This window comes from Mobula hypostoma, chromosome X1 (genome assembly GCF_963921235.1).
Source record: "Mobula hypostoma chromosome X1, sMobHyp1.1, whole genome shotgun sequence".
Classification (NCBI taxonomy): domain Eukaryota; kingdom Metazoa; phylum Chordata; class Chondrichthyes; order Myliobatiformes; family Myliobatidae; genus Mobula; species Mobula hypostoma.
In genome coordinates, this window is record NC_086128.1 from 11,333,213 (window position 1) to 11,361,105 (window position 27,893).

General features: G+C 45.7%; 1 protein-coding gene across 2 annotated transcripts in view; it reads right to left on the minus strand.

The window, feature by feature from the left end:
• Positions 1-27,893, minus strand: part of LOC134340261 (1-phosphatidylinositol 4,5-bisphosphate phosphodiesterase delta-3-like) — a 110,684-nt gene that overhangs the window by 17,749 nt on the left and 65,042 nt on the right. For both annotated transcript variants that reach the window (XM_063037282.1, XM_063037283.1), the window contains exons 8-10: positions 18,799-18,951; positions 14,681-14,806; positions 2,998-3,154 (exon numbers count right to left, since the gene is read on the minus strand). In XM_063037282.1, coding sequence (XP_062893352.1) covers positions 2,998-3,154; positions 14,681-14,806; positions 18,799-18,951 — 436 coding nt within the window. The remainder of the gene's footprint in view (positions 1-2,997; positions 3,155-14,680; positions 14,807-18,798; positions 18,952-27,893) is intronic.

The window sequence follows — 27,893 nt, forward strand, 5'->3', positions numbered from 1 at the left end:
ACAGCAGTTCAACGCAATACATAATATAGAAGAGAAAAAAATTAGTAACAATAAATAAATAAATTATAGTATACGTATATTTAATAGATTAAAAAACGTGCAAAAAACAGAAACACAGTATATTAAAAATAGTGAGGCAGTGTCCAAAGATTCAATGTCCATTTAGGAATCAGATGGCAGAGGGCAAGAAGCTGTTCCTGAATCGCTGAGTGTGTGCCTTCAGGCTTCTGTACCTGCTACCTGATGGTAGCAATGAGAAAAGGGCATGCCCTGGGTGCTGGAGGTCCTTAATAATTTACGCTGCCTTTCTGAGACACCACTCCCTGAAGATGTCCTGGGTACTTTGTAGGCTGGTGCCCAAGATGGAGCTGACGAGATTTACAACCTTCTGCAGCTTCTTTCGGTCCTGTGCAGTAGCCCCTCCATACCAGACAGTGATGTAGCCTGTCAGAATGTTCTCCATGGTACAAATATAGACGTTTTCAAGTGTGTTAGGTGACAAACCAAATCTCTTCAAACTCCTAATGAAGTATAGTCACTGTCTTGCCTTCATTATAACTGCACTGATATGTTGGGACCAGGTTAGGTCCTCAGAGATCTTGACACCCAGGAACTTGAAACTGCTTACTCTCTCCACTTCTGATCCCTCTATGAGGATTGGTATGTGTTCCTTCGTCTTACCCTTCCTGAAGTCCACAATCAGCTCTTTCGTCTTACTGACATTGAGTGTCAGGTCATTTGCACGAACCTGCATGAACTTCAAGTGGGAGACAAAAAGCTGCTTGTAAAAGTAAATGCAAAGACCAAAGCCCAGCTGGATGGATGAAAGGCCAAAATGAAAATAGTCAATGGAGATACGAAAACAAAGGATTCATCAGATGATGTAGTGGATGAGGAAACCAAGAGGAGAGATCAGGTCATGAAGGGAACAATAGAAGAATTATTAAGAGAATATCCCAGTGAACTAAATGCATCTTTCCAATCAGAGTGACTTCCCTTGTCAGGAAATACGTTATCCCACAAGAGTAAGAAACCTCTACAGCAATTAAATCTTTAGGCCTGAATGGGACAATTTAAAATTTATTAAGCTGTGGATGTCTGTATATAGTAGTTGTATTATATAATATATTGTGTGTAACGCCCTGGTTAAGATTTCTATTGCTATGCTGTAGGTATTTCGGTTTAGTGGTTTTCTGCAAAGGCAATTTGCCCTGCTGGTAGAATGTTTTGGTCTCAGCTAAAGATAGGAAGCCATGTTATTCAACTTAGGAAGGTTGTGTCAGCCAATCATAATGGTGGGATCGGGAGAAGGTTCTAGAGAGAGTGGGGCATCAGTTCTAATGGATTCAACCCCTCACCTTCACACTGGGGACAACTTACAGCAGCCGATAATCCACCAACCTGCACCTCTTTGAGATGTGGTGTAAATAATATTAAACTTAAGAAAAAAACAATCACGTTGCAAAGGCACACAGAGCTACGTGACTGCACACGGTTTCTGAAGAGGCATCCTCAGCATCTGCGGAAAATCGTGAATGGATCGCTGCTGAGGTGTTCTCCCTAGAGGGGGCTGGGAATGGCGAGGAAGAATGCTGGGGCTGCAACAGGCCCAGAGCCTTTTCCAGGTCAGGTAACCAGAGGTGGGCAATGAATGTAACCAAGACAACATTCTTCAAGATCTGCTCCAGAACTACTCCACTACTGAAAACTCGAAGCCAAGGTCCTAAACTCAGAAACCGTGCACAGTCATCTCTGATCAGCCAAAACTTCTCTTGTTACCAACCTCGGCACTATTTTTCTAGCATTTGCAGAGCTCTTCGTTATTCTCTCTATGTTTAGTACTAACTGTTAATATTTACAATAAGAAGTGAGGGACTGTGAAAGCAGTGGAAAGAGTATTCCCAGCACATAAATGGCTGCTCCTGCAGAGCTTTTATGCCCAATTCACTGCTCTGTTTGGATCCCTTTTGTGACCAACCTGCAGTTTAGGACCCTGCAAAAAACTTGCTAAAATCCTCAAGCTCTTGTTCCAAACTGAACAGTAAACAGCATCAGCAGTTGTACACAAAACAAGGGATGGGAACTTATAAAAATAGTCTAAAAAGGCAATTCACAGTTAGGACCCATGGCCGAGCCCGGGTCCTAATGAAAGGTACGATCTGCTGTTGAGACAATTTAAACTCCTTCCCAGAAAAACTTGGGGCTCCTCTCTCGGCACCACTGAAGCTGTGGGGCTGCCCCAGCTGCTGTGTCTGCAAACTTTGCCATGATTTGTCCTGCTAACAAAATGAACTGAATACCAAGGCTATGGGCCTACTCCGGGATGCTCCATGGATTTGGATCTAAGGACTCAATTTGGTTCGGAATGCTGTTGTGCGCTCGCTCCTATTGTTTATATGATTTGTTTCTTTCTCTTCATTTTGGTCTTCATTTTTTAAAATTGGGTTCTTTTGGGTTTCTTGCTTTGCGGCTGACTGTAAGCAGACAAATCTCAATGGTGTATAATTTATACATTTTCTGATAATGAATGTACTTTGAATCCTTGACTAGTCTTAGCACATATCCAACTGGCAGCTCCCTCTGAAACCAGTTGTGAACTTATTACTGATGACAGTGTGAGATCAGTGCTGAGGGTTGGTCTATAGCTCCAAGTCCCTTTTCTATTAATCAACACTTTCCTTACTTCAGACAGAAGTCAAGGATCCCGCACCACAGTTCTGAGTACAGACAGGGAATATGGGCAAATGTTTATCTCTTGGCAATTCTAGAACCTTCTTTTCCACAGATCCTGCTTCCTTCAGCACATCACGTTGATGACTCGACATGAAGTGGCTACACTGGCCCTTGGACCATGCAAAAGAAAGGGCACATTCCCAACAATGAGCCCAGAGCAGCCAGAGAGATCTGGGCCACAAGCTGTCACACATTTGCACAGGATGATCCCAGGCACATTGACATGAATGGTGCCTACACTGGTGCTTCTTTCAATGGCTTTACCTGATTCATTGATGAGCTTCTTTGCTTTGTTCTCAGAGAATGACGAGAGCTCACAGACACACATCTTACTCCATGCATGCTGGAAGCCATGGAAATGTACAGCCTTGCAGTAAACCACCAGATCCGACAGCTCCTCTGACATCTCCCCCACTGCCCCCTGCAAGCACACAGCAATGAGAGCTGGATTAAACAGACCTAAAATACGCAGTAAATCCTGGAAACCCAAAAGATCCGAGGCATCCAGCCAATCTCTCAGAGCCAAAAGGCACCAAACACCCAGTCAATCCTTCACATCCAACACCCACCAAACACCCAGTCAATGTGTCACACCCAACCAACGTCCAACACCCAGTCAATCCCTCACACCCAACCAACGTCCAACACCCAGTCAATCCCTCACCCCCAACCCACAGCCAACACCCAGTCAATCCCTCACACCCAACACCCACCAAACACCCAGTCAATGTGTCACACCCAACCAACGTCCAACACCCAGTCAATCCCTCACCCCCAACCCACAGCCAACACCCAGTCAATCCCTCACACCCAACCCACACCCAACACCCAGTCAATCCCTCACACCCAACCAACATCCAACACCCAGTCAATCCCTCACCCCCAACCCACACCCAACACCCAGTCAATCCCTCACCCCCAACCCACACCCAACACCCAGTCAATCCCTCACCCCCAACCCACACCCAACACCCAGTCAATGTGTCACACCCAACAGCCAGTCAATCCCTCACACCCAACCCACGCCCAACACCCAACACCCAGTCAATCCCTCACACCCAACCCACACCCAACACCCAGTCAATCCCTCACACCCAACCCACGCCCAACACCCAGTCAATCCCTCACACCCAACCCACACCCAACACCCAGTCAATCCCTCACCCCCATCCCACACCCAACACCCAGTCAATCCCTCACACCCAACCAACACCCAACACCCAGTCAATCCCTCACACCCAACCCACACCCAACACCCAGTCAATCCCTCACCCCCATCCCACACCCAACACCCAGTCAATCCCTCACACCCAACCAACACCCAACACCCAGTCAATCCCTCACACCCAACCCACACCCAACACCCAGTCAATGTGTCACACCCAACCCACACCCAACACCCAGTCAATCCCTCACCCCCATCCCACACCCAACACCCAGTCAATCCCTCACCCCCAACCCACACCCAACACCCAGTCAATCCCTCACCCCCAACCCACACCCAACACCCAGTCAATCCCTCACCCCCAACCCACACCCAACACCCAGTCAATGTGTCACACCCAACACCCAGTCAATCCCTCACCCCCAACCCACGCCCAACACCCAGTGAATCCCTCATACCCAACCAACACCCAACACCCAGTCAATCCCTCACCCCCAACCCACGCCCAACACCCAGTCAATCCCTCACTCCCAACCCACACCCAACACCCAGTCGATCCCTCACACCCAACCCACACCCAACACCCAGTCAATCCCTCACACCCAAGTGACTCCTGGTACCCAGCAGATCCCAGACACATGGTATTAATTAGAACGAGTGACTTAACCGATTTGATTGAACTGTTTACAGTTTGACTCTAAAGGAGGATGTAATATATTCAGTTGTCCATCAGCTCTGAAGAATAACTGAACATTTTGCTGAAGCTTCTCAGGGGTCACTCCATTTGCTCACTGCTATAGGGGCTGTTCACTGAGTTGAGAGGATACAAAGATCTTGGTCAAGGGGTCTGCAATCTCATCTTTGTTTCTCTCAATAACCTGGTGTATTTCCCATCAGCGTCTTATCCATCTTAATGGTCTTGAGACCTAACATTAATCATTGTTTATCTCAAATTATCCCAGCAGATTAGCATGTTTTCTGCTGATTTTGCTGTCCTCTACGTCCTTCTCCTTGCTAAATACAAATGCATTCTTTGGTATTCCCTTTAATCCTACTTGGCACAGATTTTTCATGGCCCCTCGGGGCTTTCCTAATTGCATTCCTGAGTTCTTGTTCAGCTTCTTTATAATTTTGCAGGGCTTGGTTTGACTTTTGCTTCCTAAAGCTTACATTTTACTTTCTCTTCTTGACAAATTCTCCACCTCTCTCAACATCCAATGTTCCCTGACCTTTCCATCCTTGTCCATCATTCTTTCTGGAACTTACCTGCACTATATTCTGTGCAGTTGGTCTTTAAACCCCCTCCACAGGTCAGATGTGGACTTGCCCCAAAACAGCTGTTTCCAAATAACTCTCCTTAGTTCCTGCTTAATGCTCTTGTAATTTCCCCTGCCCCAATTTAGCACTCTCCTGCAAAGTCCATACTTATCCTTATCTATAGGGGTTTCTCTTCCCGCCATTACAGACATTTACACTACACGCTGCACCCGTAAAGCCAACAGCATTGTGAAGGACCCCATGCACCCCTCATACAAACTCTTCTCCCTCCTGCCATCTGGCAAAAGGCACTGAAGTATTCGGGCTCTCACGACCAGACTATGTAACAGTTTCTTCCCTCCAAGCCATCAGACTCCTTAATACCCAGAGCCTAGACTGACATCTACATCATTTATTATTATATTGTAATTTGTCCTCTACTGTGCCTATTGTCTTGTTTATTATTTATTGTACTGCCCTGCACTGTTTTGTGCTCTTTATGTAGTCCTGTGCAGGTCTGTAATCTAGTGCAGTTTTTATGTTGTTTTACGTAGTCTAGTGTAGCCTTGTGCTGTCTCACATAGTCTGGTGTAGTTTTGTGTTGTTTCATGTAGCACCAGGTTCCTGGAGGAACATTGTTTCATTTTTACTGTGTACTGTACCAGCAGTTTATGTTCGAAATGATGATAAAAAGCGACTTGACCTGACTTGACTATAGCTCCCTTAAAACTTAAGGAGTCCCTAACTGTTCTCCCACTGAATGGTCAGTCACCTGGAGAGACTCATTTCTCTACATCAGGTCTAGTCCAGTATGGCTCCTCCTCTTGTTGGACTACCTACGTACTGATTTAAGAAACCTTCTTGAATGCACCTAACAGCTTCTGCACCACCTAAACCTCTTGCATTGAGAAGGTCCCAGTTGATATTGGGGAAGTTAATAGCACCCACAACAACCCTAATTGCAACTTTGTCCAGTCGGCATACATATCTCTTCCTCAACGTGACTATTGGGAGGTGGGGTCTGTAGTACAATCCACCAGAGTGATTGCATCTTTCTTGTTTTTGAGTTCCACCCAAATGGACTCGGCGTCTGACCTCTCGATTATGTGATATTGCTGAGATATTGTCCCTGATTAGTAGTGCAACTTCCACCTCCACCCACTCTTTTACCTCCCTCTCTAACTTTTCTAAAACATCGAAACTCTGGGACATTAAGCATCCATTCCTGTCGCTCTCTCAACCAAGTCTCTGTAGTGGCCACACCATCATATTTCCATGAAATGATCCGTGCTCTAAGTTACTCACTAACTTTAACCTGACACCTTGGACTGTGGGAGGACCCCAGAGCACCTGGAGGAAACCTATGCGGTGACAGGGAGAACATACAAACTCCTTACAGACAGCGACAGGAATCGAACCCCAACCGGTGACTGCTGGTGCTGTAAAGTGATTGCACTAACTTCGATGCCACAATGCCGCCCTTAAAGCTTCAATTCCCATCCTGCAAATTGAAACCAGGATGCTTGGGTGAAAACAAAGTATCCTAACTGCTAGACCATACAAGAACATTTCAACCCATCATGTCTATTACCTTGTTCCGACCTGCCCTTACTGACAAAGTTACTGGTCATGGCATCTACCTTCCTCTCAGCCCACCCACTTTCTGACCGGGTTCTCCGGTTCATCAACCTCTTGCAAAACTAGTTCAAACCCTCCTGAATAGCACCAGCAACCCTCCTGGCCAGGATATTGGCACCACTCCAGTTACAGTGCAACCCCGCCCTCTTGTGCAGGTTACCCTGCCCCAGAAAAGGTTCCAATGATACAAAAACCTGAAACCCTGCCCCTTTATGAGTTCCTTAGCCAAACACTCATCTGTTCTATCTTTCTATTCCTGCCCTAACTAGCTTGTGGCACTGGGAGTAAACCAGAGATTATCACCTTTGAGGTCCTGCTTTGCAATGTGCTTCCTAACTCCCTACAGTCACTGTGCAGGACCTCTACCGATTATCAGTGCCAACGTGCACCACAATCTCTGGCTGCTCACCCACCCCTTCCCTTGACAATGTTCTGCAGCTGCTTTGATCCTGCTACCTGGAGGGCAATACACCGGCCCATAATCTCTTGTCTTTCCCCCTAACTACTGAGTCTCCTATCAGTATCTGTCTGACTCCACACTTCCTCTCTGAGCCTCAGAGCCGGGCATGGTGCCGCTGAGCTGGTTGACCAGCCATGGTCACATTGCTTGGTGCAGCAGGCTTGAGGGGCCAAATAGCCTGCTCCTGCTCCAGTTTTCTATGTTTCCGTTTTCTTGACCAATGTCCTTACATTTAGTACTGCTTTGACTCGCCCTTTAATTTGATCAGTGGGTGCCTCCCTCCCTCCATTGTATTCAATGCTCCATTATCAGCAGCAACATTTCCTGTGGGGCTCCCAAAGCAGCCACTGCTCCCTGCATCCTTGTGAAGGGAACTGCTTTAGGAACAAGTCCTTTGATCTCTTTTTCACCCTACAGCTATTTCATAAAATGCCGATCTGTACGAAACCAACTCATTAAATCTTTCTCATACATCTCCATTACATTGTGAGGGACAGATATCATGAGGACTGTGACAGTTCAGTAACCCCCGTTATCTTCAAAGGAATGTTCAAGTAGGCTGCTAGTCCTACTATTTGTCCTGCCAAATTTGCTAATACACTTACACAAACCAGGTCTGGTTTGATTAATGGGACAGGAACATTTGTTCTGCTCCAGCGTGTTTTATATCAGCTTTGTCAACATCCTGAGACCAATAAAATATTCTCTGTCTTTGTTTTTGAAATGATCTGAAGTGCGTGGGTGCTCTGTGAGTTTTAAAGCAGTTCTAAATTTCACAAACCACCTTAAAACTCAGAGAGCATCCACACACTTTTCAAAAACAATGTATAATGCTGTCAAAGTAAACAAATTAAGACAGCTTTAAATACAATCTTACACACACTTCAAGAAGGTTCCCAAACTTGAAGGGTTTAAAACAAAGGTTTGCTGGAAGTTATTGATCATGCACAGGAACAGGCCCATCTGCCCATGATGTGCAAAACTAATCCAACTAAACACCTCCTGCCGATAAAATGTCCATATCTGTCCCTTCATGTGCCTCTCTAAGAGCTATTTAAACACGCCTATCGTATCTGCCTCCACCATCGCTCCAGCAGTGCATTCCAGGCTCCCTCCACTCTCTGTGTATAAACATTTAGACCATAAGATCATAAGACAAAGGAGCAGAAGTAGGTCATTCGGCCCATCCAATCTGCTCCGCCATTTTATCATGAGCTGATCCATTCTCCCATTTAGTCCCACTACCCTGCCTTCTCACCATAACCTTTGATGCCCTGGCTACTCAGATACCTATCAATCTCTGCCTTAAATACACCCAATGACTTGGCCTCCACTGCTGCCTGTGGTAACAAATTCCATAGATTTGACCTGTATATCTCCCTTGAACCTCCCCCCTCTCTCCAGATCTCTGGGCCTGATGCAGAGTTTCAACCCAAAACATTGACAATTCTTTTCTCCTCCGCAGATGCTGCTTGACACACAGTTCCTCCAGCAGATTATTTGTTGCTGTGGATTCAGCAACTGCAGTCTCTGGTGTCTCTCTCCTCAGACCATTCTATTTACGTTCAGGACCCCAGACTCTGAACTTGCTACGTCACTCTGTATCCTAATGGAGAATCTTGTCATATTATGGATGCTCTTTCCTCAGAGGCTTTGCACAACCAGATTGTTGATTAATCTTTTCTCATTACACAATACCGCACCTAGCATGACTGTTCTCTGGCTGGTCCAGAAAACCATCTTGGATAGACTCCAAGAACTTTTTCTCCATAGTATTGTTACTAATTTTGTTCGCCCAACCTATGTGTAAACGAAAGTCAGAATCAGGTTTAAGGTCACTGGCATATGTTGTGAAATTTGTTACCTTTGTGGCAACAGTACAATGCAATACATGATAAATATAGAAAAATAAATAAATTACAGTAAGTGTATGTATATTAAATAGTTAAATTAAAAATAGTGCAAAAACAGAAATAATAAAAAGAAGTAGTGAGTTAGTGTCTAAGGGTTCAATGTCCATTTAGGAATCGGATGGCAGAGGGGAAGAAGCTGTTCCTGAATCGCTGAGTGTGTGCCTTCTGGCTTCTGTACCTCCTACCTGATGGTAATGATGAGAAAAGGACATGTCCTGGGTGCTGGGGGTCCTTAATAATGGACGCTGCCTTTCTGAGGCACCGCTCCCTGAAGGTGTCTTGGATACTACTGAGGCTGGTGCCCATGATGGAGCTGACTAATTTTACAACTTTCTGCAGTCTACTTTGATCCTGTGCAGTGGCCATTCTGGAATAATATCAGAAGGGATGTAAAAAATCAGTATTTATCACTCTTCCTAAGAAAGCTGGAGCAATAGAATGTGAATTACATAGGACCATAAGTTTAATGAGTCATATCACCAAGATACTTCTAAGAATTTTGATGACAAGAGCCAGAAGTAAGGTACAAGCTAAAATAGGCAAAGAACAATGTGGTTTTGTGAAAGACAAAGGTACAAGAAATGCAATATTGATGTTAGGGATCCTATCAGAATGAGCTATTCAAGTGCAAAAAGATTTGTTTGTTTGTTTTATCAACTACACAAAAGCATTTGATAAAGTGAAGCACAATAAGTTATCTGAAATATTACAGAAAACTCTAGATCTAGATTTGAAAGACCTCCACCTAATCAGAAATCTGTACTGGGAACAAACTGCCACTGTAAGAGTAGATAGAGAAGTGAATCAGTTTACGAAAATCAAGAGGGGCGTTAGACAAGGGTGTGTTTTCTCCCCTGATTTGTTTAATGTGTACAGTGAAATAATATTACAAAAAATAAGAGACATCCTGGGAATCAAAATTGGCAGTGAAAACATCAATAATTTCAGATATGCAGATGACACTGTTAATTGCAAGTATGGAGGAAGAACTACAAAACTTAATTGAAGTAATTGTTGAAGAAAGTGCAAAAATGGGTCTATCTATCAATCGCAAAAAGACAGAATGTATGGTGATATCCAAAAAGAAGGAGAATCCTATCTGTAGGCTGGGAATAAACAGGGAAGACATAAAACAAGTACAGAACTTTTGCTACTTAGGAAGTTGGGTGACATCAGATGGCAGATGCGACATGGACATCAAAAGAGGAATAGGGATGGCAACAGACACCTTTACGAGAATGAAGAGTATACTGACCAGTACTAAACTAGGCATGACAACCTGTCTCAGAGTACTGAAATGTTACGTTTATCCAGTTATGTTATGTGGCTCAGAATGTTGGGCAATATCTAGTAACATGAGGAAATGAATTGTAGCAGCAGAAATGTGGTTTTTGAGGAGGATGCAAAGAATATCATGGACAAAACGAATATCTAATGAGGATGTCATGAACAGAGCAAACACAAAAAGAGAAATAATGTATGAGAACGTGAAAAGCCAATGTAACTTCATTGGACATGTGATTAGGAAAGAGGAGTTAGAATGCATGGTAATTATGGGAAAGATTGAAGGGAAGAAAGCAAGAGGAAGACAAAGACAAATGATGACGGAGACAGCAGCCAGAGAACTGGAAATGAATGCCAATGAATTGATCCACTTGACCCGAAACAGGAGTGTGTGGGCCATGGCAGTCAAAGCTCAAACTGGGCATGGGCATGGCACCTGATGATGATGATGCAGTAGCCACTCCGTTTCCGCCCCCCCCCCAACCCCAATACCAGACAGTGATGCAGCCAGTTAGAATGCTGTCCATTATACATCTGTAGAAGTCACCGGTGATTCAGCTTCCATGTGTCCCTAATGTCCTAGTGCTGATTAATACCACTAATGTCTGGTGTTATGTAAAACTTCACAAATGTTTTCTGCCCCTTCAGGTTGCTTAGCTCTACCCTGACAGATCCCACACAACCTGAGTTTACCAATCCTTCTTCACTACTGCATCAATCTCTGCACCTCCCTCTTCATTTTTCCTTTTCCCCTTAAATATTGAATATCGCAGATGTTCACGGTTACAGACTCAGCCACAGCTCCATCAGAGGCACGAGCCACCCCCGTATTGAGGGCATCTTTAAAAGGCGATGCCTCAAAAAGGCAGCGTCCAATGTTAAGGACCCCCATCACCCAGGTCATGCTTTCTTCTCATTACTACCTTTGAGGAGGAGGTACAGGAGCCTGAAGACCTACACTCATGTTTTAGGAAAGGCTTCTTTCCCATGCCATGAATACTACCTCAGTATTTTTCTCTCTTTTGTCCTACTTATTTAATTTAATATATGTGTTATTCTAATTTATAGTTTTTTTAATCTATTGCACTGTACAGTTGCTGCAAAACAACAAATTTCATGACATATGCCAGTGATACTAAACCTGATTCTGAATCTTGTTCCTCCCGTGGTCAATCCTAATTTCATCACATCTTTCTACATGGATTTGTATGACTGATTTATCCATCCTATTGCAAATATTGATCTGTGATGTGTAACCTTAACTTTGGATCCCAGACACCACATGAATCACCACAAGAGCTGTGTTTCTCAACTCTTCCCATGGCTCATTGGGAGTGACATTGTCTCTGCAGAGGAAGAGATGATGTTACTAGTTCACTGATGAGAATGTAGAACGGTACAGCTTAGGAACAGGCCCTTTGGCCCATCATCTCTGTGCCAACCATCGTGCTAAGCCAAACCAATCCCATCTGCCTGCACATGGTCTACGTCCCTCCATTCCCTGCATGGAGTCTTAACCTCACAATCTACCTCATCACGGTCTTGCACCTTATTGTCTGCCTGCACTGCACTTTCTCTGTAGCTGTGACACTTTATTCTGCATTCAATAAGGCACCGGTGACGATCAATGACTTTCTGTGGGCTGCAGAAAATTGTTCCAAAATTCCTTTTAAATATACTTGTTTCGAATTACTTTCGCTACCACCTGCAGCGTGTAACTTTCCTCCAAACAATGGACTTTTAAATCACCTCACTGATCTTCATATCTCATGATGGACTGAAGAACCCGGACCAGTCAGGCGTGGCACCTTTGAGGCTCATCACCATTGGTCGTCTGCACTCTGGGTGATCTTTCACTGATCCCGTCATAGTTACTACTCTATAGTTTGCTGAGTATGCCCGCAGAAAAATGAATCTCAGGGTTGCATTTGGTGACATAAATGTACCTTGAACTTTGTTATTGTTTTATCTTGTACTACCTCAATGCACTGTTGTAATGAATTGATGAATTGATCTGTATGGATGGTACGCAAGATATGTTTTTCACTGTACCTCAGTACATGTGACAATAGTAAACCAATTTAACAAGATGTCAAAATGCTTCTTACTGTTAGACGTTTCGGGTCGAGACCCTTCGTCAGGACTAACCAAATCTGCAGAATTCCTCGTGTTTGCGTCTTACTGTTAGAATTGCACCTGCTTCCACCATCTCTCCCAGGCGCCCACCACTCTCTCTATAAAATACTTACTTTGTAAATCTCCTTTAAACTTTCACCCTCTCACCTTAGGGACCTGTCAGAAGCCCATGTATACAACATCTATTGTCCTGCACTAATTAATCATCTTTGTCGCCTCCTCAGAAAACACAATTGTGTTTGTAAGACATGACTTCCCCTCACAGAGCCATGTTGACTATCCCTAATAAGTCAATGTTTTTCCAGATGTGAAAACTGTAGATCCTATCCCTAAGAATCTTCTCCAATAACATCCCTTCCACTGATATATGCTTGCTAGCCTGTAGTTGTCTGGATTATCCTGATTACCCTCTTTAAACAAAGGAAACAATGGCTTCTCTCTGGTCCTCTGGGAGCTTGCTTGTAACTGAATGTTGCTGTGTGCGTCCCTAATTTTCTGCTTAATTCCATCCTTGCACCACCATTACAATCTACGATCCTCCATGAAACACCCACTTGGCTCTCCATCCCGGTTCTTGACTCCACCACTACAGGTTTCACTCTTTTGATTTTCCGGGTTAGTGTCCTTCCTCCTTCACTGACACCATCTTACTTTCCTTCCTTATGTGCCTGTCCTTCCTCAATATTGAATACACTTGGATATCCAGTTCCCATCCTGAGTTACTCTGCGGTCACAGCTCAGTATTAACAATAGCATGATTCTACACATGTACTGCTGTTCCTGTCAATGTATGACTCCATGGGTTCCTTGGGGTGCAGATCTCGGACAATCTCACCTGGTCCAGGAACACCACTGGGATTGTGAAATGGGCCCAGTAGAGATTGCACTTTCTGAGGAAGCTTAAGCAAGCATCACTCCCCACTAATATCTTAACTACATTCTACAGAGGTGTGGTGAAGAGTGTGCTGACCTTTTGCATCACAACCTGGTACTCCAGCTGCAGTGCTGTCGACAAAAAAGCCTTGCAGAGAGTGGTTAGGGGAGCAGAGAAGGTTATTGGGGTCTCCTTACCTTCTGTCCAAGACCTCTTTCAGAGTCGATGCCTCCAGAAGACACGGTACATCATTAAAGACCCCTCACACCCTCTCCATGAACTATTTGTTCTTCTGCCATCAGGCAAACGTTACAGGAGCATCAAAACTAAAACCACAAGGCTGCTAAACAGCTTCCTCCCACAGGCAGTCAGACTACTAAATAGCTGCTCCACCTGACTCTGCTTTGGACACTTTTAACTTGCACTGGACACTTATAACTGATTTTAACTGACATGTGGCTGTTGTGTTTTACTATTTATTGTTATGTTTATTATTTAGTGTTGCATTTGTTATGTTATGATTTCACTGCCCCTGAGAAACGCTGTCTCATTCTGCCCTGCAGAGCTGATGTATGGTTAGAATGACGATAAAGTTTTTTGAATCTTGAATCTTGAATCATACACGTCTACTGCTGCTCATGCCCATGGCTGCAGGGGTACTCAGACATGGTATGAACTTGATGCCTTCTTTATCCATGAAGGAGGCAGCACGGGGCTTGAAGGATCTGTTGACATGAACCTCTTACTTCTCTGCGCTCCACTGCTGTAACCCACACCTTCAGCATCAGGGCAGGGACAGAGCCACTTGGCAGCCTCTGCCACCAAGAAGGAAGATGGCGAGGAGCCACAGAACACCACCACCAGCAGGTTCCCCTCCAAGTCCCACGTAACAGGACGTATAACACAGGTTCTTCATCGACGCTGGGTCTAAACCCTGGAACCCCTGCCCAGCAGCACGTCGGGAGCCCCTTCACGAGATGGACTGCTGCCAGTCATTAGGTATGGGCAATAAAGTGTTGGCCCAGTCCAGATCCCATAAATAGGGAAAACCTAAACAGCCAAGGGGGAGTAGCGTGTCTCATAGGACCATGCCGAACACCATGGCTGCAGCCAGCACAGAACAAGTGCTTTGAGTCAGTAGAGAAAAGTGACAGGACGAATGAGAGAGACTCAGGTGATTTTATACAATGAGCTATTTCCCTGACACGAACATTCTTTACCTTTCTATTTTTCTCTCCATTTTTTACTTGCTCATCTTCACAGTCTTCTGCTTCTTCCTCTCGTTCGGCTGTGGTCCCCGACTCATCAAGCTTCTTCCCTTTGATCAGGATTTTTCCCTTGAGTGCCTGCCAATGGGACAGTCAGAAGTTTGAACTCACGACCCCAGTACCTGCTGGAACGCTGTGCCCAGTTGTCAATTTTCAATTAACCTGCCAAACACAACTAAACACACGGAGCGAAATAGCAGAGGAACGTGCCCTTTGGTCCATAATGTCTGCACCAAACACAAAGGAATGAACCTGTACTTATATAGCACATTTCATACTCCCAGGATGCCCCAAAGTGCGTCAAAGCCAATGAAGTCATCAAGAGGTGCAGCAGACTTGATGGGCCAAATGGCCTAATTCTGCTCCTATGGCTTTGGTCTTTGTATTTTATTTTGTCAAAATGCTGGCACTGTTGATTTGCAGTCAGTTGATGTGCAGTAACCGACCCCCAGCCCCTCAGCACCAGCAAGGGAATTATAAACACTATGTTTTAATGAAGGCACAAGAGAGACGGCAGATATGCTGGGAAGCTGGAGCAACGCACAGGATACAGGAGGGACTTAGGGAGTCAGGCAGTATCTGTGGTGGGAAATGAGCAGTCAGCGACTCAGGCCTTTGGTACCCCCTCCTCACCACTTGGTTAGAGGAATCAGACTCTCCCCATGAAACAACACACAAGATGCTGGAGGAACTCGGTGGGTCAGGCAGCATCTACGGAGGGAAATGGACAGTCGAGGTTTTAAGTTGGGACCCTTCACCTGGACTGAAAGATAGAGGGGAGATCGCCATTTAGAGGGGAGGGGTGGGGTAAGAGCTGGCGGGTGATGGGTGGCTCCAGATAAGGTGTGATGATGGGTAGATGGGGGGTGAGTGGAAATGATGTCAGAAGCTGGAAGGTGATGGGTGGGTGTAATGAAGGGCTGAAGGTACAATCTAATACGGGAGGATGGTGGAACAGGGAAGTGCTGAGTGAAGCCGGTGGGAGGTGTGTGTGGGTGATGGAGAACGTGGAGGAGGGGAAAACAAGGTGGTGGGGACAGCGGGAGAAGGAAAAAAAGACTCAGGAAGGGACAGAAGTGGAGCAGGTACTGGAAACTTTGAGAATTCAACGTTTATGCCGCTGTGTTGGAGACTGCCCAGATGGAATATGAGGTACTGTTCCTCTCATTTGTGTCTAGCCTTGACCTGGCAGTAGAGGTGGATGTGGCCATGCACAGACACGTCCATGTGGGAAAGAGAAGTAAAATTAAAATGGCTGTCCACGGGGTAATCCCAGCTGGCATGGTGAACAGAGACAAGGTGTTCAATGAAGCGTCCCCCAATCTCGCCGATGCAAAGGAGACTACACCAGATGCAATAAATAACACCGGGAGATTCATGCGTGAAGGTCTACCTTGCCAAGAAGGGCTGTTTAGGCACCTGGGTGGTGGTGAGGGAGATGCAGGGGCAGGTATAACACATGGTACAGTAACGGGTGAGTGCCTGTGTACAGAGGTGGAAGATATTAGCATGCAAGGCAGTTACAGAGAGTGACCTCTGTCGGGAGGGGAGGTGTGCCGAGTTGTGGGGTGCCTTGTAGATGGCCGAAGTGGCAAAGGTTATGTTGGATGCATTGGATAGTAGGTGAGGGCTAGGGGATCTCCATCAGACATACGGAGCAGGATGGTGACAGCGATCAACGGCAGCATCTTGCAGATAGCACAAAACTAGTATATACTCAGGTACATATACTTCTGAACTGTGATTGCTGCAGTCTGCAGCCTGGATTTTCCATTTTAAAGATGTGCTTTTGAACTGACTAAATGATCTGATGATTCTGCGATCTCCTGGGGGACCTGGCGAACTAGACTCGAGAGTGCTGGTTCGCCTGGGGGTATACGTTGTGTTGAGACCTGATGGTGAAAGATGAACCTGTGGTTGGCTCCATTATGCCACGCAGGTTGGAGCGTAGAGGAAGATTAAAATCGTCGAGGGCTGGAACAGAAAATTGGCAAGTATTCAGTCCTTTCCGCCTGCATTTGACTGGTCTCCCTCTCTCCTTGCTACTACCATCGGGTGGGAGGTGAAGGAGTCTTGGGTCCCACGCTGGCAGGTTTGGGAGCCATTGTTGCCGTGCAGTCCTCAGGCTCCTGAGCAGGCTTCACTCACCTCAGCCCTGAGCAGGCCCTGCAGCTGTGGACTCGCTTTCAGGGACTCTACAGTTCATCTTCCATGTGCTTTTGTTTATTTTTTCCAACTGTTTGCACAACTTGAACTGATGTTCAGCTGACTACTCTGTGAGGTCTACTTGCTTTAGCGCTGAACTGACTCTGCAGCTGTGGCCTGCCAATTCGCCACTCGCAGAGGTCGGTGTTGGGACCGCTTCTTTTCACATTATATGTCAATGATTTGGATGACGGAATTGATGACTTTAAGACCAAGTTTGCGGACGATATGAAGATAGGTGGAGGGGCAGGTAGAGCTGAGGAAACGGAGGCTGCAGAAGGACTTGGACAGATTTGGAGAATGGGCAAAGAAGAGACAGATGGAACACAGTGTTGGGAAGTGTATGGCCGTGCACTTTGGTTAAAATAAAGGCATAAATTATTATTTTAACTGGGGTGAAAATTCACAAATCAGAGACACAAAGGGACTTGGGAGTCTTTGTGCAGGAATCTCTGAAGGTTAACTTGCAGGTTGAGTTGGTGGTGATCCTGAAAGCATTCATTTCAAGAGGTCTAGAAGCAAAGATACAATGCTGAGGCTTTATAAGGCATTGATCAGACCGCACTTGGAGTATTGTGAGCAGTTTTGGGCCCTGCATCTAAGAAAGGCTGTTCTGGCATTGGAGAGGGTCCAGAGGAGGTTCATAAGAATAATTCGGGGAATGAAAGGGGCATTTGATGGCTCTGGACCTGTACTTTCTGGAGTTTAGAAGAATGAGGGGTGATGTCATTGAAACCTATTGAATATTGAAGTGTGGAGAGGATATTTCCAATCGTGGGGGAGTCCAGGACCAAAGTCTATCCCTCAGAATAGAAGGATGACCCTTTAGAACAGAGATGAGGAGGATTTTTTTTAGCCAGAGGATGGTGGATCTGTGGAATTCATTGCCGCAGATGGTTGTAGAGGCCAAGTCATTGGGTATAGTTAAAGTGGAGGTTGATAGATTCTCGATTAGTAAGGACGTCAAAGGTTACGGGGAGAATGCAGGAGAATAGGGTTTAAAGGGATAGCAAATCAGTCATGAGTAAATAGTAAAGCATTCAATGGGACAAATGGCCTTATTCTTCTCTGAAGTCTTATGTTGGTGAGACTGCACCTGGAATACTGTGTACAGTTCTGGTCAGCATGCTATAGGAAGGATGTGATTAATATAGAGGGAGTGCAGAAAAATTCAGAATACTTTTGCAAGGACTAGGGGCTTGAGTCATAAAGAGAAACTGGACAGGTGGCTCTGTTTTCCTTGGAGTGAAGGAGACTGTGGAGTGGCCCTACTAAGATGTGTAAAATCATGAGGGGCATGGACAGGGTGAATGGCTACTGTCTTAATCCAAAGGGAAGGGGAGTCTAAAACATAAAAGGCATAAGTATAAGGAGAGGGGGGAATTTAAAGGGGAAGTTTTTCCACATGGAGGGTGGTGGGTATAGGGAACAAGCTGCCAGGGGAAGCTCTGGCCCGTACTTGCCACTTTGATGCACTGTTACACTGATATTCTTCCACTCCAATACTCTGGTACTCTGAAGCAAAGCCACTCTGATATCGTGCTACTCCAATCAGCCACCTATGGGACACCTCTTCTCTCCGAATTCCATTTCACTGCCGCACTGATACCCTCCACCCTCCAACATCCTCCCTTTCCCTCAACCTGTCATTCCAATAACCTGTCACTTTGAATTCCTGCCACCCTGAATTCTTTCCGTTATATCATCACTCCGAGACACTGCCACTGGTAAAATGTACCCGATTACCTCCCCACTCTGATCCTCTTCCCCTTCAAGAGCCTGATATATAGCTCCTCCTGAAATATGTTCTTCTGTTACAAAGAGGCCAAACTGAGGGAAATGAGAATTCTGGCCCACACATTTACCTCGGGTGATGGAAGCTCCTTTGGGACTTTCCCATCGATCATGGCCGTAACCAGCATATCGCCGAGAATTCCCTTCAAATGCCGGGCCATGACCGTCTGCTGCTCTTTGCCACAGTGGTTCTCCAGGGAGAGGATGACTGGGTACGGAGAGACCTGCGGAGAGGTTAGGACAGACAGCAGTCAAGTGAAGGTAATTTTGGAAAGATGCACAGCACAGGAACAGGGTACTAAGTCTACAGTGATCAATCAGCTTACACTAATTGACAACAGCATCTCCTCCACAATCTCCTTCAGCACAGATACACCACAAAGCTGTGTACTTAGTCACCTGCTCTACTTGCTTTACACCTGTGACTGTGTAGCTAAGCACAGCTGCAATGCCATATTCAAGTTTGCTGATGGTATTGCTGTCGCAGGCTGAATCAAAGGTTGTGATGAACCATTTGGAGGGAGATTGGAAATCTGGCTGAGTGGTGTCACAACAACAACCTCTTACTCAATGTCAACAAGACCAAGGAGCTGATTATTGACTTCCGGAGGAGGTTTCAGGAACGTCTATAGATGTGCAGTGGAGAGTATATTGACTGGCTATATTACAGCCTGGTATGGAAACACCAATGCCCTTGAATGGAAAATCCTACATAGAGTAGTGGATACAACCCAGTCCATTATGGGTAAAGCCCTCCCCACCATTAAGCACATCTACACAGAGAGTTGTTGCAGGAAAGCAGCATCCATCATCAGGGACCCCCACCACCCAGATCATGCTCTCTTCTTGCTGCTGCCATCAGGAAGGTGGTACAGGAGCCTCAGGACTCCGGACTCCGGACTCCGGACTCCAGGATCAGGAACAGTCATTACACCTCATCCAACAGACTCTTAAACCAGAGGGGATAACTTCACTCAACTTTACTTGCTCCGTCACTGAAATGTTCCCACATCCTATGGACTCACTTTCAAGGACTCTTCACCTCATGTTCTCGATATTTATTGCTTATTTATTATTACTATTATTATTATTTCTTCTTTCATTTTGTATTTGCACTATTTTTGTCTTTTGCACATTGTTGCCCGACAATTGGTGCGGTCTTTCATTGATTCTATTGTGTTTCTTGTATTTACTGTGAATGCCCACAGGAAAATGAACCTCTGGACTGTATATGGGACATCTACATACTTTGATAATAAATTTACTTTGAACTTTGAACGTTACTCTCCTCACATTCCCATCAATTCTACCCAGACGTTGCCACTCAGCTCCACCAGAGGTAGGAGGCAGAATGTGATGCTGGGACCTCAGCCTTCTGACTAGTGGTGTTCCCCAGGGATCGGTGCTATTTGTCACCTACATCAATGACTTGGATGAGAATGTACAAGGCATAGTTGGTAAGTTTGCAGGTGACACGAAAATAGGTGATGTCATTGACACTGAAGATAGTTATCAGGATTTTCAGAGGGATCTTGGTCAGCTGGGTGGCTGGGCTATTTCACCTATCCCTGTTTCCCCTCATGTTCCCCTTAAACTTTTCACCTTTCACCCTTAACCCACTACTTCCAGTTGTAGTCCCACCCAACCTAAATGGAAAAAGCCTGCTTGCATTTACCCTGTCTATACCCCTCATAACTTTGTATACTTCTATCAAATCTCCTCTCAATCTTCTATGTTCCAAGGAATAAATTTCTAACCTATTCAATCTTTACTTATAACTCAGGTCCTCCAGTTCCAGAAACATCCTATAAATTTTCTCTGCACTCTTTCAACCTTGTTTACATCTTCCTGTATGTAGGTGACCAAAACTGCACACAATATTCCAAATTAGGTCTCACCAATGTCTTATAGAACTTCAACATAACATCCAATCTCCTGTACTCAATACTTTGATTTATGAAGGCCAATATGACAAAAGCTTTCTTTACCACCCTATCTACCTGTGACACCAATTTCAGTGAATATTGGACCTGTATTCCCAAATCCCATTGATCTACTGCACTCCTCAATGCCCAGCTGTGCACTGTGTAAGACCTACCCTGACTGGTCTTCCCAAAGTGCAAAACTTCACATTTGTCTGCGTTAAATTACATCTGACATTTTTCAGCCCATTTTCCAGCTGGTCCAGATCCCGCTGCAAGCCATGATAGGCTTCCTCACTGTCCACTACATCCGTAATATTGGTGTCATCCAGAAATTTGCTGATCCAGTTGGCCACATTACCATCCAGATCATTGATATAGATGACAAACAACAAAGGACCCAGCACCAATCCCTGCGGCACTCCACTCCAACACCTCCTCTCTCTTAATATCAACATGCTCCAGAACATCAACCTCACTTATATTGTCCTCACCATCATCAAGTTCCCTCTCATTGGTGAATACCGAAGAGAAGTATTCATTGAGGACCTCGCTCACTTCCACAGCCTCCAGGCACATCATCCCACCTTTATCTCTAATCGGTCCTACCTTCACTCCTGTCATCCTTTTTTTCTTCACATAATTGAAGAATGCCTTGGGGTTTTCCTTTACCCTACTCGCCAAGGCCTTCTCATGCTCCCTTCTTGCTCTTCTCAGCCCCTTCTTAAGCTCCTTTCTTGCTTCCTTATATTCCTCAATAGACCCATCTGATCCTTGCTTCCTAAACCTCATGTATGCTGCCTTCTTCCACCTGACTAGATTTTCCACCTCACTTGTCACCCATGGTTCCTTCACCCTACCATTCTTTATCTTCCTCACTGGGACAAATTTATCCCTAACATCCTGCAAGAGATCTCTAAACATCGACCACATGTCCGTAGTACATTTCCCTGCAAAAACATCATCCCAATTCATACCCGCAAGTTCTAGCCTTATAGCCTCATAATTTGCCCTTCCCCAATTAAAAATTTTCCTGTCCTCTCTAATTCTATCCTTTTCCATGATAATGCTAAAGGCCAGGGAGCGGTGGTCACTGTCCCCCAGATGCTCACCCACTGAGAGATCTGTGACCTGACCTGGTTCATTACCTAGTACTAGATCTAGTATGGCATTCCCCCTAGTCGGCCTGTCAACATACTGAGACAGGAATCCGTCCTGGACACACTTAACAAACTCTGCCCCATCTAAACCCTTGGAACTAATCGGGTGCCAATCAATATTAGGGAAGTTAAAGTCACCCATGATAACAACCCTGTTATTTTTGCGCCTTTCCAAAATCTGCCTCCCAATCTGCTCCTCTGTATCTCTGCTGCTACCAGGTGGCCTATAGAATACCCCAAATAGAGTAACTGCTCCCTTCCTGTTCCTGACTTCCACCCATACTGACTCAAAAGAGGATCCTGCTACATTACCCACCCTTTCTGTAGCTGTAATAGTATCCCTGACCAGTAATGCCACCCCTCCTCCCCTTTCACCCCTCTCTATCCCTTTTAAAGCACTGAAATCCAGGAATATTGAGAATCCATTCCTGCCCTGGTGCCAGCCAAGTCTCTGTAATGGCCACTACATCATAATTCCATGTATGTATCCAAGCTCTCAGTTCATCACCTTTGTTCCTGATGCTTCTTGCATTGAGGTACACACATTTCAGCCCTTCTACCTTACTGTCTTTACACCGTTTATTTTGCTTCTCTTTCCTCAAAGCCTCCTTATATGTTAGATCTTTCCTGGTAACTTCCTCAAAAAACTCTTAAAAATTAGACATGACCTCGAACGCACAAAGCCATGCTGACTATCCCGTTTCTACCTCCTACCCAAGATCCACAAACCTGCCTGTCCTGGCAGACCTATTGTCTCAGCTTGCTCCTGCCCACCGAACTCGTTTCCACATACCTCGACTCAGTTTTATCCCCCCTTCTTCAATCCCTTCCTACCTATGTTCGTGACACTTCTCATGCTCTGAAACTTTTCAATGATTTTAAGTTCCCTGGCCCCCACCGCTTTATTTTCACCATGGATGTCCAGTCCCTATATACTTCCATCCCCCATCGGGAAGGTCTCAAAGCTCTCCGCTTCTTTTTTGGATTCCAGACCTAACCAATTCCCCTCTACCACCACTCTGCTCCATCTAGCGGAATTAGTCCTTACTCTTAATAATTTCTCCTTTGGCTCCTCCCACTTCCTCCAAACTAAAGGTGTAGCTATGGGCACCTGTATGGGTCCTAGCTATGCCTGCCTTTTTGTTGGGTTTGTGGAACAATCTATGTTCCGTGCCTATTCTGGTATCTGTCCCCCACTTTTCCTTTGCTACATCGACGACTGCTTTGGTGCTGCTTCCTGCACGCATGCAGAACTCGTTGACTTCATTAACTTTGCCTCCAACTTTCACCCTGCCCTCAAGTTTACCTGGTCCATTTCCGACACCTCCCTCCCCTTTCTAGATCTTTCTGTCTCTGTCTCTGGAGACAGCTTATCTACTGATGTCTACTATAAGCCTACTGACTCTCACAGCTATCTGGACTATTCCTCTTCTCACCCTGTCTCTTGCAAAAATGCCATCCCCATCTTGCAATTCCTCCGTCTCCGCCACATCTGCTCTCAGGATGAGGCTTTTCATTCCAGGACGAGGGAGGTGTCCTCCTTTTTTAAAGAAAGGGGCTTCCCTTCCTCCACCATCAACTCTGCCCTCAAACGCATCTCCCCCATTTCACGCACATCTGCTCTCACTCCATTCTCCCACCACTCCACTAGGAATAGGGTTCCCCTGGTCCTCACCTACCACCCCACCAGCCTCCGGGTCTAACATATAATTCTCTGTAACTTCCGCCACCTCCTACGGGATCCCACCACTAAGCACATCTTTCCCTCCCCCCCCTCTCTGCTTTCCGCAGGGATCGCTCCCTACACAACTCCCTTGTCCATTCGTCCCTCCCATCCCTCCCCACTGATCTCCCTTCTGGCACTTATCCTTGTAAGCGGAACAAGTGCTACACATGCCCTTACACTTCCTCCCTTACCACCATTCAGGACCCCAGACAGTCCTTCCAGGTGAGGCATCACTTCACCTGTGAGTCGACTGGGGTGATATACTGCATCCGGTGCTCCCGATGTAGCCTTTTATATATTGGCGAGACCCGACGCAGACTGGGAGATCATTTTGCTGAGCACCTACGCTCTGTCCGCCAGAGAAAGCAGGATCTCCCAGTGGCCACACATTTTAATTACACATCCCATTCCCATTCTGACATGTCTGTCCACGGCCTCCTCTCCTGTAAAGATGAAGCCACACTCAGGTTGGAGGAACAACACCTTATATTCCATCTGGGTAGCCTCCAACCTGATGGCATGAACATTGACTTCTCTAACTTCCGCTAATGCCCCACCTCCCCCTTGTACCCCATCCGTTTTTTATATACACACATTCTTTCTCTCTCTCTCCTTTTTCTCCCTCTGTCCCTCTGACTATACCCCTTGCCCATCCTCTGGTTCCCCCCCCACCTTGTCTTTCTCCCTGGACCTCCTGTCCCATGATCCTCTCATATCCCTTTTGCCAATCACCTATCCAGCTCTTGGCTCCATCCCTCCCTCTCCTGTCTTCTCCTATCATTTTGGATCTCCCCCTCCCCCTCCCACTTTCAAATCTCTTACTAACTCTTCCTTTAGTTAGCCCTGACAAAGGGTCTCGGCCTGAAACGTCGACTGTACCTCTTCCTAGAGATGCTACCTGGCCTGCTGCGTTCACCAGCAACTTTGATGTGTGTTGCTTGACTATCCTTAATCAGTCCATGTCTATCCAAATACTTATATATCCAGTCTCTTAGAATACCTTCCAATAACTTTCCCACTACTGATGTTGTCACGCTGGCCTCTAATTTCCTGGTTTATTCTTAGAGCCTTTCTTAAACAGCAGGACAACATTGGCTAATCCTCCAATCCTCCTGTCGCTAAGGATGATTTAAATATCTCTGCTTGGGCCCTTGCAATTTCTGCACTAGTCTCCCACAGGGTCTGAGGAAACACCTTGTCAAGTACTGGGGATTTATCCACCCTAATTTGCCTCAGGACAGCAAACGTTTCCTCCTCTGTAATCTTTATAGGGTCCATGAAGTTGATGTTGTTTTGCCTCCCTTCTGTGTCCATCTCCTGAGTAAATACAGATGTAAAAAATTCATTTAAGATCTCCCCCATCTGTTTTAGCTCTATGCATGGATTACCATTCTGATCTTCAAGAGGACCAATTTTGTCCCTTGCAATCCTTTTGCTCTGGACATATCTGTAGAATCCCTTTGGATTCTCCTTCACCTTGTCTGCTAAGGCAACCTCATGCCTTCTTTAAGCCTCCCGATTTCTTTCTTAAGTGCCCGCTTGCAATTGTGGCCCCATGGTGGGGGAGTCTAGTACGAGAGGGCATGACTTAAGGATTGAAGGGTGCCCATTCAGAACAGAGATGCGAAGAAATTTTTTTGGTCAGAGGGTGGTGAATCTATGGAATTTGTTGCCACGGGTGGCAGTGGAGGCCAAGTCATTGGGTGTATTTAAGGCAGAGATTGATAGGTATCTGAGTAGCCAGGGCATCAAAGGTTATGGTGAGAAGGTGGGAGAGTGGGACTAAATGGGAGAATGGATCAGCTCATGATAAAATGGCGGAGCAGACTCAATGGGCCGAATGGCTGACTTCTGCTCCTTTGTCTTATGGTCTTAACAACATCTCTCTCCACAACCTCTCCACTAACTGTTCTGGACTCTGGTTCCATCCACCTGCAACTCCAGTTTAAACCCCACCGTGCAGCATTAAGCACTAGCAAACCTTCCCGCTGGGATATTAGTCCCCCCTCCAGTTCAGGTGCAAACCGTCCCATCTGTACAGGTCCCACCATCCCTGGAAGAGGGGCCAATGATCCAAAAATCGTATGCTCTCCTTCCTACACCAACTCCTTAGCCTCGTGTTAAACTGCATAACTTTCCTAGTTCTAGCATCATTCTATCATATTATGATAACTGGCCCCTAAGGGTTTATTTACCTTAAGCTCTCCAATCAATTCCGGTTCATTGCACAACACCCAATCCAGAATAGCTGATCGGCTAGAGGGATCAACCATGAGCTGCTCTAAAAAGTTGTTTCGTAGGCATACTACAAATTCCCCCCTTGGGATCCAGCACCAAACTGATTTTCCCAATCTACCTGGATATTGAAATCCCCCATGTCTACTGTAACATTGCCCTTTTGACATGCGTTTTCTATCTCCCAATGTAATTTGTAGACCACATCCTTACTACTGTTTGTGGCTCTGTATATAACTCCCATCAGCGTCTTTTTACCCTTGCAGTTCCTTAGCTCTCCTACAATGATTCAACGCCTTCCAACCCCATGTCACCTCTTCCTAATGATCTGATTCCATTTTTTACCAACAGAGCCACTCCTGACTGTCTTTTCGATACAATGTTTATCCTTAAATGTTAAGCTCCCAGTTGTAATCTTCTTTCAGCCACGATTCAGTGCTGCCCACAAGAGCATGCATGCCAATCTATCACTGCTACAAGTTCATCTAACTTATTCCATATACTGTGTGCATTTAAATATGACACCTTCAGTCCTGTATTCATCACTATTTTCAATTTTGTCCCCTGCTTACATTGCAACTGATCTCATTGACTGCAAATTTTGCCCTGTCATCAGCCTCTCCTTGCTAGCAGTCCCCCTATACATTGCCTCTGTTTGTAAACCAACTACCTCATCCTCAGCCCTATCGCTCCGGTTACCATCCCCCTGCCTAATTAGTTTAAATCCTCCCAAACAGCTCCTACAAAGCTGCCCGCAAGGATACTGGTCCCCCTCAGGTTCAGGTGTAACCCGTCCCTTTTGTGCAGGGTGTACCTTCCCTAGAAGAGGTCTCCATGATCCATAGATCTGAAACCCTGTCCCCTGCACCAGTTCCTCAGCCAAGCATTCATCTACCAAATCATCTTATTCTTACCCTCACTGGTGCGTGGCACAGGCAGCAATCCAGAGATTACTACCCTGGAGGTCCAGTTTCTCAACTTTCTACCTAGCTTTCTAAAATCCCTCTTCAGGATCTCCTCATCTTGTCTACCTATGTCACTGGTGCCAGTATGTACCAAAACTTCTGGCTGCTCACTCTCCCCCTTTAGAAAGCCATGGACCTGATCTGAGACGTCCCTAACCCTTCCACCAGGGAGGCAACATACCACCCAGATGTCTCTATCACGCCCACAAAATCTCGTCTTTGTTCCTCTGTCTAAGGAATCTCCTATCACCACTGCAGTCCTCTTCAACTCTGCTCTTCTGAGGCACAGCACCACACTCATTGCCAGAGACTCGGTTGCCATGGCTCCCTCCTGGTAGGTTGCCCCCTCAACAGTATCCAAAGTTGTATACTTATTATTGAGGGAAACAGCCATGGGAGTACTCTGTACTGGTTGCCCATTTTCCTTCTTTTTCCCGACAGTCACTCAGTTACCTGCCTCCTGCAACCTCAAGGTGGCTACCTTCCTGTAGCTCCTGTCTATCACTTTTTCAGTCTCCCATTATCCAGCTGCATCTCCAGTTCCTTAACACTTTCTCTGAGGAGCGGCAGCCCAGTGCACCTGGTTATCCGGGAGGCTGGAAGTCTTCCTGAATTCCACGCATTCCACACGGAACAAAACACAGCCCCTGGAGCCATTCTCAATGCACTAACTGGACACTAACAGACGAGGAATGAAAAATAAAGAGGAAGAAGAAACTTACCAGATACTTACCTTGCCCACGCCTGATCTCACCAAAGCCTGATGAGCCAAAGCCACTCCAACACTAGCCCACTCACACAATGGCCGCTCTGTTTATGAATGCCTTATTTTTATTCGCCCTTTCAAATGAATCCCGTTCACTGATTGGGCACATCCAATTCTGAAAACTACTACGAAGCACTGCCTTTTTCAAACTTCAGCTGCAGACCTAAATGAAATTGCTGATCTTTCTTGCGCTCCCACTCACTGCTTGGGTGCAGTACAACTCCAAAAACTGCCGCAAAGAGCTGGACTTTTTTAAACTTCAGCCGCGGACCTAAATTAAATTGCTGCTCCGCATTCGAACTTGGAACTGCCTCAAAGCACTGCCATTTTTAAACTTCAGCTGCAGACCCGAATTAAATTGTTGCTTTCTTGTGCTCCTGCTCACTGATTGG